This window comes from Ochotona curzoniae, unplaced genomic scaffold (assembly GCF_017591425.1).
Source record: "Ochotona curzoniae isolate NIBS_2020 unplaced genomic scaffold, NIBS_Ocur_1.0 scaffold_3171, whole genome shotgun sequence".
Lineage (NCBI taxonomy): Eukaryota > Metazoa > Chordata > Mammalia > Lagomorpha > Ochotonidae > Ochotona > Ochotona curzoniae.
The window spans coordinates 1,831,337-1,842,715 of record NW_024467104.1 but is presented as its reverse complement, the minus strand read 5'-3'; the positions used below and the strand labels follow the sequence as shown (position 1 = coordinate 1,842,715).

General features: G+C 58.0%; 1 protein-coding gene across 1 annotated transcript; it reads left to right on the top strand.

The window, feature by feature from the left end:
• Window positions 1-938: 938 nt before the first annotated feature.
• Window positions 939-10,514, top strand: SSRP1 (structure specific recognition protein 1). The gene is made up of 17 exons (XM_041004009.1): window positions 939-1,056; window positions 1,462-1,645; window positions 2,043-2,228; window positions 3,166-3,271; window positions 3,468-3,658; window positions 3,768-3,998; window positions 4,128-4,231; window positions 4,345-4,473; window positions 4,699-4,920; window positions 5,627-5,699; window positions 6,135-6,273; window positions 6,428-6,473; window positions 7,674-7,803; window positions 8,128-8,298; window positions 8,494-8,582; window positions 9,356-9,542; window positions 10,100-10,514. The coding sequence occupies exons 2-17, from the start codon at window positions 1,592-1,594 to the stop codon at window positions 10,169-10,171; spliced, it is 2,130 nt and encodes a 709-aa protein (XP_040859943.1). The 5' UTR covers window positions 939-1,056; window positions 1,462-1,591; the 3' UTR covers window positions 10,172-10,514.
• The last annotated feature ends 865 nt before the right edge of the window (window positions 10,515-11,379 follow it).

The window sequence follows — 11,379 nt, the reverse complement described above, 5'->3', positions numbered from 1 at the left end:
TCGAGGCTAGCTACTCCAGGTCATGAATGTGTCCGGCTCAGAACACATGCGACCCGAACCATCGTTCTGGACATACAGTCACTGGTGTGGAGCAGAACTGGACAAGGGTCGGGGGCTCACTCCTCTTCTCCAGCTTTGTTGCCAGACTCGCTGAGATCCCGGGCAAGCTCTCTGGACCTTCCCAAAAGGAGGTCTGGGGTGGGTAAACCCAAACTGTCTCCCTCAGATCTGGCTTGCTCTGATTTTCTTTTTTGTTTTTTTTTTTTTTTTTTTTTGCAAGAGACACCTGGCAAAGAAAGAGAGAGCGAGAGAGCGAGCTCATATGGTTTCCAATCAGTTCTGGCTGGAAGGGGAACCTGGCACAAGCACCTGAACTTGAGCCTGCCATTTGCCAGTCACTGCCGGAGGGGAGTGCAATTACCGAGGTGCGCCTGACAAACTCCTGTCAGAAAGGATCGATGGCAGTCGGACAGCCAGACACTCCCGGCGACACACAGGCTCCTCGGTCCCAGTGTTTCTCTCCGTAACTTTTAAGTATTTTTCTTTTGGTCCCACACACTCCTTTCTGCTCTCACAGAAACAATTCCGCGGGAGAGAGGGGGCAGGCGTTATTTCGATTACCGCTCGCCCCTCCCCTTCCTCTACCATGGGAAACTGAATAAAATAAAGCCACAGTGCACAGTTTCCCTTTTAGGATCCAATCTCCCGCTTGAAGAGGCGCCTGCCACTTTCTAAAAAACCCGGCACGCCCTCACGTTCTAATCCAACCCAGTAGGGCTCCACCTCAAGCCACTCCGGCCTCGGGTCCTCCAAGCGCCGCCGTCGCTCTAGGCCACCGTCTCGTCGGCGAGCCCGGATCACGACTCTCTAGCCAGCTCAGCGTCTCGATGCGCTTGTGCGCGGCTTCCGGTGGCGGGACGCGGGGCCGCGCACGCGGGAAAAGCTTTTTCGGCTAACTCCCGTTCCCCGCGTCCCCGCCCCCTAGCCCCCGCATCACCCCCCTCTCAAAGTGCCCACCGTCCGCGTCGGCCCCTGGCGAAGCTGCAGCCTCAAGAGGTGGGTGGTCGTCGTCCCTGGGCCCCGCTCCCTCACCCCCGCGGGACGCTCCCCAATGGGCCGTTCCGCGATCGAATCCGCGGGCAGCGGGCGAATCCATTTTAGCGGGAGGGGAGAACCATGAGGGCCAGGATGGAACCCGGCACTCGGAGCCGGATTCGGGCGCGGGGAGGTGATGTGCGCACTCGGGGCAGGTTCAGGGGTTCAGCCTCTTGTTACCATGGCTCCCGACCGGGAGGATGGAAGTGCGGGCTGGCCCCCCGGGAGCACGGGCCGAGCCGGCCTGTGGGGTGCTCAGGCAGTGGAGAGCCTGTGATCGCCTCCCTGCTGCTCCCCGGCCGGACCCGGCTCCATCAGTGAGCAGAGTGAAGGGTTTGTCTTTCATGTCTCTGTCCTTGCATTCAGATTCGCCAGCCTGCCGACCGTCTATCTGCACGCCGACCCAGGTCTTGGGGGGCACCCCCGGCTCCCAGCTGATCGCAGTTTTCCTTTGTGAGGCCTGGGGATCTGCCCAGGCCACCGGGGGCAGGTCAACATGGCAGAGACCTTGGAGTTCAACGATGTGTATCAGGAGGTGAAAGGTTCCATGGTGAGAACGGCTTGGGTTAAGAAAAAAAGAAATGTGGAAAAAGGGAGTGAGGTACTTTATGTCCATGAACAACCACGTGCTCTGATGACGTTGCTGCTTGGTTGCCCCACCTTCCGGGCAAGGGCAGTGCTAAGAGTTGTTGGGTCTCAGAGTTGGAAGGACCTGGATTTGTTCTCCAATTCTGCATCCCTGGTGTTACCATTGGGGAAAACAGGGCTGGCAGGAGACGGGTTCAGGGTGCCAGAGCCCTAGGACCCAGGCTCTCCCGGATGATCCTCGCCACATGAGCTGCTGGATGGATGCTCTGGCCAGCCTGCGATCCCCCCATCCCCCACCAGGGTGAATGCTGGGTACGGCTGCTGCCCGGGCAGCACGTGAGACTCACTTCTCCCAACAGAATGACGGGCGGCTGAGGTTGAGCCGCCAGGGCATCATCTTCAAGAACAGCAAGACGGGCAAAGTGGACAACATCCAGGCTGGCGAATTGACGGAAGGCATCTGGCGCCGGGTGGCTCTCGGCCACGGTCTGAAGCTGCTCACCAAGAACGGCCACGTCTATAAGTATGACGGCTTCCGAGAATCGGTGAGGCACCTCAAGGCTGTGCCTTTGCGTCCGCTTTCCAGCGTCTTGGTGGAGTTGGAGTTCCTTCTCATGGCCCTGTCATTGGGCAGGGTCGTTGAGGTCCCTGAGCAACCACTGGTTCAGCTCTTGGTGTTCTGCAGTCTTAGGAGTTTTTCTTGTGAGGGGGTTATCAGATCCCCTTCCCACTTTGGCTGGAAAGGGTGGTTCCGCTTGTTGCTTGCACTTGTGTTGGGAATCAGCCCGGTACTGTTCCTTCAGGGTTGGTGCTTCCATTTTGAACTGCATGACTTACAGACTTGATTTCAAGTGTCTGCTTGTTATTAAAGCTGTGGCACACACAGGGGTTAGAAAGTCAGCACGGGGAGGCCCACACTCAGGGCTTTGAGCCTGCCCTTGCCTAAAGTCTGATTCCAGAAGTGGCCTCTCGCCACACCATTGTGGACGATTTGGAGGGTGAGCCACCATGCCAGCATGTTTTTTTTTTTTTTTTAAGATATATTTATTTATTTATTTTTATTGCAAAGTCAGGTATGTAGAGAGAAGGAGAGACAGAGAGGAAGATCTTCCGTCCGATGATTCACTCCCCAAGTGACCGCAATGGCCGGTGCTGTGCCAATCTGAAGCCAGGAGCCAGGAACCTCTTCTGGGTCTCCCACGTGGGTGCAGATTTCCAAGGCTTTGGGCCGTCCTTGACTGCTTTCCCAGGCCACAAGCAGGGAGCAGGATGGAAGTGGAGCTGCTGGGATTAGAACCAAAGCCCATATGGGATCCCGACGCTTGCAAGGCGAGGACATTAGCCAGTAGGCCATGCTGCCAGGCCCCAGCATGGGTTTTTCACAGAGGTGACATTGGGGGCAGTTTCTCAGGATGTGCGTGACTGGTTTAAGGCCACTGCCATTGACTGGGATTGCACGTTTCTCCCTTCTAAACTTCACAGGAGTTCGAGAAGCTCTCTGATTTCTTTAAAACTCATTATCGCCTGGAGTTGATGGAGAAGGACCTGTGTGTGAAGGGCTGGAACTGGGGCACCGTGAAGTTTGGTGGTGAGTTCTTGGGGAGGTGGAGCTTTGGGGAGCAGGAAGGATGAAGGGTTGAGGCCGTTCTTGCTCTCTTGCTTGCGCCCTGTCTCTGGTTTGTGCCTGGGGAGCAGGTGGTGGCAGTGTGAACTGGCAGCCGCAGGCCCCTGTCCGCAGGGCCCCTTTGGGAGGCACTGTGGCCGGACAAACCCTTTGCTCCCAGGGCAGCTCCTTTCCTTTGACATCGGCGACCAGCCGGTCTTTGAGATCCCGCTCAGCAACGTGTCCCAGTGCACCACAGGCAAGAATGAGGTGACGCTCGAGTTCCACCAGAATGACGACGCCGAGGTGTCTCTCATGGAGGTCCGCTTCTACGTCCCTCCCACGCAGGAGGATGGCGTGGACCCTGTGGAGGTGAGGGCTCCCCGGTGCAGAGGGTGCCTCCCCAGCAGGTGGGTGGGGCAGGGGATGCTGGCCCACAAGCTGTGGCCCGTGGCGCGGTTAACAGCACGTGCCTCTGCAGGCTTTTGCCCAGAACGTGCTGTCGAAGGCAGACGTGATCCAGGCCACCGGGGACGCCATCTGCATCTTCCGGGAGCTGCAGTGTCTGACGCCCCGTGGTCGTTACGACATCCGGATCTATCCCACCTTCCTGCACCTGCACGGCAAGACCTTCGACTACAAGATCCCCTACACCACGGTGCTGCGTCTCTTCTTGCTGCCCCACAAGGATCAGCGCCAGATGTTCTTTGTGGTGAGCGGGAACCTCTCCTGGGGTGGGCGACGCACGTGGCCTGAGGCCTTCAAGCTGTGCTGGTGTTTTGTGAGTCCCTGGGGGACATCGCCTTGTGCTCAGCCCTGTCTGCTCGCTTTCCCTTTCCAGATCAGCCTGGACCCTCCCATCAAGCAGGGCCAAACCCGTTACCACTTCCTGATCCTGCTCTTCTCCAAGGACGAGGACATCTCCCTGACTCTGAACATGAACGAGTGAGTGTCTCCCTGGACTCGTTGGCTACACTGCTTTTTTGCAGGCCGGAGGCAGATGTGCCCGTAGAGACCAGTGACGTCACGCCGGTGACGTCGCCCCGCTATGTTTGTAGGGAGGAGGTGGAGAAGCGCTTCGAGGGACGGCTCACCAAGAACATGTCCGGATCGCTGTACGAGATGGTCAGCCGGGTCATGAAGGCACTGGTGAACCGCAAGATCACGGTGCCAGGCAATTTCCAGGGGTGAGCGTGTGAGCCGGGGTCCTGGCCTGCCCAGCGATGGGAGGCGCTCCCTCTCACAGAGGCTCCCATCACATGTCCTCACAGTGGCTGGCATCCCTGCCAGAGCAGCCGAGTGAGGCATGCTGGGCTGAGAGGCTCTGGGTGCGCATGTGTTGCTGGCTGCCTAGTGGGCCCCTTGGTGTAGCTGAGGTTGGCACTGACCTGGCTCCCTGCCCCTTCCCCTAGGCACTCCGGGGCCCAGTGTATCACGTGCTCCTACAAGGCGAGCTCTGGACTGCTGTACCCCCTGGAGCGGGGCTTCATCTACGTGCACAAGCCCCCCGTGCACATCCGCTTTGATGAGATTTCCTTTGTCAACTTTGCTCGTGGCACCACCACCACTCGTTCCTTCGACTTTGAGATTGAGACCAAGCAGGGCACTCAGTACACGTTCAGCAGCATTGAGAGGTGAGAGATTCTGTGTGTGCGTGCACGTGTTCCAGCTTCGACTTGGAGGCCCGTGTGTGTGTGTTCCCATCTCGTGTGGCGCACGCCCGCCAGCTGAACTGTGAAGCCCGGCGTGGTCTGGGGCCCTCTTGGGCCCTCTCTGGGGCCGCGATGCTTCCTTCTGCTTCACTGAGGTTCGCTCCTCAGCTTCCGGAAGGCTCTCCGTTGCTTTCTGTCTGTCCTTTCGTCTGTGAAAGCTGTGTGTGGTTGGTGCCAGCTCTGCGTCGCCAACACTGCCTGTGATGGAAGCGCTGCCTCCTTCCCGGAATGAGCTGTGGCTGAGAACAGCAGCTAATGTTTAGAGTGCTCGTCGTGAGCTAAACGTTTTACAAACGTCTTCGTGTTTAATCCTGATAACCAGCTGCTGAAGCGTGTTGGAATGCAGGCCAGGGAAAGTGGGGAGGGCGCCCTCCCCCAGCATCCTGCCCCTGCTGTGCATGTATGTCTGGTAAACAGGGGTGCCTCCCCCTGCCTTTGCCTTCTAGAGCTCCTCTGATTTGAGCCATGCCCTGCTTCAGGGTCCACTGGCCTCGGAGGGGGCTGGCAGCTGTTGGGCCACCAGTCCAGGCTGCAGTCCAGGCCGGCTTCTTGGTATCTGACTATGGTTCAGCCCCACTCAGTGTCCTGCCCCGGCTGGCTTGTTGACATGGTGCCTCTCCCCTCACAGGGAGGAGTACGGGAAGCTGTTTGATTTTGTCAATGCAAAGAAACTCAACATCAAAAACCGAGGCTTGAAAGAGGTATTTGCGGATGGGGAGGACAGCAGGCTCCTGTTCTTTTTGTAAAGAGAAAGGGGAGACATTTTTTTTCACTCTCTCTTTGGCTTCTTTGTCACTCTGTCTTTTTTTTTCTTACCCTTGTAGAAAAAAGAGGTGCGTGTGACCCCTTCCCCTCCTGATGCAGGTTTCCTCTGCATGACCATCAGCCTGTGCAGCCCCCCAGAAGCTCCCCCGTGGGGCTGGGAGAGGGAGGGGCTTGGACTAACCCAGTCGCCAGGAAGTAGAGTCCACGGGCGCAGTAGGCCCTGCTCCTTGGCTGTGTGTGGTGTGTGTGGACAGAGCAGCCCTGGGACCTCCTGGGAGCTGCTTCTGATCTCACAGGCATGGGGGCGTGCTGTGAGTGTGCGGGGGTCCGACAGAAGGGCAGGTTGGGCCTCACGCATCACCTCTGGACAGGGCATGAACCCAAGCTATGACGAGTACGCGGACTCAGATGAAGATCAGCACGATGCCTACCTGGAGAGGATGAAGGAGGAGGGCAAGATCCGGGAGGAGAACGCCAATGACAGCAGCGATGACTCCGGAGAAGAAACCGGTGGGGTGGGCCGGCCTCTGCGCTGGGGCCGGGGCTGGGGAGCAGGCTAGACCCCAGCTGTCCTCCCTGGCGCCAGAGCCGGGGGTCTGGGTTGGAGGGGAGGGCGGGATTTTCATCAGAGCAGAAGCTCACGTGTCCTCTGTTCCTTTTTCAGATGAATCTTTCAACCCGGGTGAAGAAGAGGAAGATGTGGCAGAGGAGTGAGTTCTGGTTGTGCGTTCAGGGGGTGAGATGGGAGCTTCCCAGCTGACCAAAACCACAAGGCCTCTGTGCATTTCTCAGATCCTGGTGTTAGTCACTGCCCCAGGAGTGGGAGAGTGATCTCCAGGGAGGTGACAGGTGGCAGTGTTTTAGAATGGTGCAGGGTTTTGTAAGTGCAAGGCACATGTAGAAGCCAGAGCGGCCCATTAGGGGAGAGAAGAGAAATGAGGACTGGTGCTTCCTGTTTATTCCCTGTGGGGGTTGGTTAAGTCCTTGATTCCAGCTTCCTGCCCTAGAAATGGCAGCCGTGGCCTATGCTACTTGGTCAGGAGGGTTGCTCAGCCATGGGGACTTCTGAAAGCTCACGGAGCTGGGGAGTTTCAGGTACTGATCAATTTAGGTGCTCACAAGTTGTAGGGGGGAGATCCTTTAGTAGTTGCGTTTTCTTAGTTCTGTAGACTTGCCCCACGAGGTGGCCGGGTAGGCTTAATCGTACTGGCTTAACGCCCAGAGGGACTGCCTCTTCCAGTGGCAGCCTAGTAGCCAGCCTGATGGCCTTCCTCTTCCTGGGAGTGAGCTGAAAGGTATGCATGTGGGCTGGAGCAAAGCCACATGCCCACCCTGAGAAACTGTGGCCAGTGATGCTCTCTCAATCCAGAAGGGTTGAGAGTGAGTGTTGGATAGCAAATGCCATGCAACAGGAGCCTGCTAGTGCTTGCTGCTTGCCATCTGCTTGCAAAGGGTCCCAAGTAAGGCCTTGTGATGGTGACTTGAAGACCATCGGCAGCTTGTGGGGCAAGGTGACTGCCGCTTTCTGCAGCGAGTCACATGTATGGAGCAGGATGGGGCCGTGCTAAAGTTGATTTCCTCCACTTTTGTTAGTCTCTTCATCAGAAAACATAAGATTGTGGTGAGGTGGACTTGGAGGCAGGAGTGAGACCTGTCGTTGGGCACAGGGGCTGAAACAGGACCTGGGCCAGGCCAGGAGAAAGGAGGAGGGAGGCTGGTGGAGGCCCAGGGGCTCCTTGTTTTCCACGGAATGACTGGCGGGGGTGGTGGTGGTCCAAGCCACCTTAGCGAGGGGCCTCTGATCTTGCCCACCCCGCCCCGGCCCACTCAACCCTCCCCCCTGGCTGCTTTCTGGGCAGGCGATCTTGGATTTGTTATGCTGAGTCCAAGCCCCATTCTCTATCTGCCAGGTTTGACAGCAATGCCTCTGCCAGCTCCTCCAGCAATGAGGGAGACAGTGACCGGGATGAAAAGAAGCGGAAACAGCTCAAGAGGGCCAAGATGGCCAAGGATCGCAAGAGCCGCAAGAAGCCTGTGGAGGTGAAGGCTGCCCCACGCGGGAGGGGGTGTTGCTCCCCAGAGCCAGTGACTATGGCTTTGTGGGCTTCTTGTGGAAAGTTTTGTCTCTGGTCCTGAGATAATTAGCTTCTGCAAGATCAGAAGTAGGAGATAGGCTGGCTTCTGCTTAGGGGATGCCTGGCGAGCAGGGCCCCCTGGGTGTGGAGGAGGGGACGAAGGCATGATTTCTGCAGGCTGGCCTGGTCCTGCCCACACCCCTAAGTCACGAGGTCTGACTAACTGGGAGAACAACGGCCATAAGTAGCAAACAGATGGTTGAAGACCCCTGGGCTCTCTCCTGTGTAGGTGAAGAAGGGCAAAGACCCCAACGCCCCCAAGAGGCCCATGTCTGCATACATGCTGTGGCTCAATGCCAGCCGGGAAAAGATCAAGTCGGACCATCCCGGCATCAGCATCACAGATTTATCCAAGAAGGCGGGCGAGATCTGGAAAGGAATGTCCAAAGAGAAGAAAGAGGTGGGTGGCGGCTGAGAGCAGGAGTGGAGGGCGGGGGCAGGCAGGGACCTCTGGCCGGCCGGAGGGACTGTTGGGGTGGCAGGTCTTGTAGCAGAGGGGCCTGCGTGCCGTGATAGAGCTTCCTGTGTGGGTTTTTGCCTGCATCAGAAAGACAGTCTGTTGATTTCCCTCTGTCTCACTCGGTGTGTGAAACAGGAGTGGGACCGCAAGGCCGAGGATGCCAGGAGGGAATACGAAAAAGCCATGAAAGAGTATGAAGGGGGCCGCGGCGAGTCCTCCAGGAGGTGAGCGGCAACGAGCGGAGCGGCCCGAGACTGCCCTTTGTTTTTCCTTTTCGGGGTGAAGTTGGGAGTTGAGGTGTTGGTGGGGTTCTGACGGCATCTTGGCCATGCTTGATCCTGTGTGAGGCCGCTGCTTGAAGGGGACTGGATCCACATGGCTCATTTTCCCAGAAGGCCAGTTGTACTTGGGGATAATGGGAGTTAAAAATTGTTATGGAGAATCATGAGAAAATCACCAGAATTTTTTTTTTAAAGATTTCAGTTTTATTTGAAAGGCAGATTTAAAGAAAGGAGATATTCTACCTATTGGTTCACTCTCCAAATGGCTGCAGTGGCCAGAGCTGAGCCAATCCAAAGTCAGGAGCGTCCACTGGTCTCCCACATGAGTGCAGAGTCCCAAGTACTTGGGCCATCTTGCATCCTGCACTGCTTCCCCAGGCCATGAAGGGAGCTAGATGGGAAGTGGAGTGTCCGGGACGTGAACCAGCAGCCATGTGAGATTGGTGCTGCAGGGAGAGGCTTCGCTTCTTCTACCACAGAGCCAGCTCCGGGTTTTTAGTGATAAAGCAAGAAATGTGAAACAGGTTTGGCCTACGATGTGCCTCAGGTCGTGACTATTCTGGGGCCAACAGGGCCAGCCATTTACCTTGGGAGCCAAATGGGCAGTGTGGCTGGGATTGGGAAAGACCTGGTGAAAGCTGGGCGAGGTCTGGCCTGGGTGCGGATAGGGAGGGGCTGCCCGGAGGCTCAGCTCCCTTTGCCTCTTGCTGCTACAGAGACAAGTCAAAGAAGAAGAAGAAAGTCAAGGCCAAGATGGAAAAGAAATCTACCCCCTCTAGGAGCTCATCATCCAAGTCGTCTTCGCGGCAGCTGAGCGAGAGCTTCAAAAGCAAAGAGTTTGTGTCCAGTGACGAGAGCTCCTCGGGCGAGAACAAGAGCAAAAAGAAGAGGAGGAGGAGTGAGGTAGGGCAGGTACTGCTGGGTCGGGGAGGGCGAGGGCAGGTGAGTGTGTGTGTGTGGGGGGGACTCTGGGGGCGCAGGGAGGACCAGGGCAGCTGAGTGCTAGGTGGGGCAGGGAGGGCAAGGGCAGGTGAGTGTTGGGGGGAGACTATGGGGGCACAGGGAGAACCAGGGCAGATGAGTGCTGGGTGGGGCAGGGAGGGCAAGGGCAGGTGAGTGTTGGGGGGAGACTATGGGGGCACAGGGAGAACCAGGGCAGGTGAGTGCTGGGTGGGGCAGGGAGGGCAAGGGCAGGTGAGTGTTGGATGGGGCAGGGAGTGTGAGGGCAGGTGAGTCGGCGGGGACTATGGGGGCTCAGGGAGGGCAAGGGCAGGTGAGTTGGGGGGGCTGAGTGAGGTAGAACAGGAATGGGGACACATCAGTACTGGGGGAGTGTTTGGGTTGGAGTGAAGCGCAGTGGGTAGGAGGCACTCCAAGGTGGTAGAGGCAGCTGCCAGCCATGCAGGGGCTCCCGGTGGCTGGGCCACCGCTGTTTCCTGGAAGAGACCTCTGGTTTTCAGGACTCCGAGGAAGAGGAGGCAGCCACTACCCCGCCCAGCTCTGAGGACTCGGGGTCGGGATCCGATGAGTGAGGAGATGTCTGCTCCTGCGCTTGCCCTGCCACAGCCCCAGCGCCCCACCGGGTCTCGGTCCTAGCTCTGCTCCCGGGACTCTGCCCTGGGGAGGAGTGCTGCCTCACAGGACGGCTCCCTACAGCTGGGGGACAGACGGGGTGGGAGGCTGGCACACTGGACCCACATCCCTGTCCTGCTTTCCCTGACCTTAGGGATGTTGCTCTTTCTTGTCCTTATTAAATCGCCATAGCGGGAGTCATGGGAAGTCAGGCCCGAAGCTCCTACCTGGGGTCTGTTTCTACCTTTATTTTGTATTTCTGGTCCGAGAAAAATCAACATTTAATAAAGGGAACTGACTTTGGATGATGCCTCCTCCTGCCTTCTCCGCAGCCCCCTTGAGTCACTCCCCCTTGCCTGTTGAGTGCTCCGGGAAGCGGGTCTCCAGGTCCATGCCGCTCTGTTCCCGGATGGACCCGCGTTGGTTTTCAGCCCCTTGTGCCGGGACGGGCCACCTGAGAGGCTAGAAATGAGAGCTGATCTGATTAGGAAGTCTCTCTCACAGTTCCACTCCATTAGGCAGGCGGCTCCTGGCTCCATTGTTCATCACCTATGAGTCAAGGGCCTTCCAAGGCTCCGGCTAACACAATCAGGATCGACTCTCCTGACGGTGACTGGGGGAGTGTGGGAACCCGAGCCGGAGCCGGGGGAGGACCGGGAGTGAGTGTGTGAGTGTGTGAGTGTGTGTGTGTGTGTGTGTGTGTGTGAGAGAGAGAGTGTGAGTGTGCAGCTCTTCCGGGAACAGGGCGGAACCACACGTTAGGGCTTGAAAAAAGTTATTGCTGAGGAGGAGACGACGGGCACCCCAGGACAGGAGGGCCGCCCCTCGGCTGGGCTGGCCCCACTGAGCTGAGGCACGTGGGGCCGCCACGTCGCGTGTGTCCTCGGTGGCTGGAACAGGAAGCCGCCCGACGTGGCTCTCCTGGCTGCTGCAGCCCGCCGGGGCCGTCCTCAGGCCGCCTCCTCTCTGGGCCGTCGTCTCGGTGGCCATTTTACCCAAACGCTCCAAGCCGCTGAATTGCGTCAGTTTCGCCCCAATCTGCGCCCTGGGGCGGTCCCCTCATTTGCAAGATCATGAATAATTGAGTACTGGGCAGCGTCTGTTTGCATACGGCGGGACGGACTCGGGCGTCCCACTCGCGGGCTCCACCGGCTCATGAATATGCACG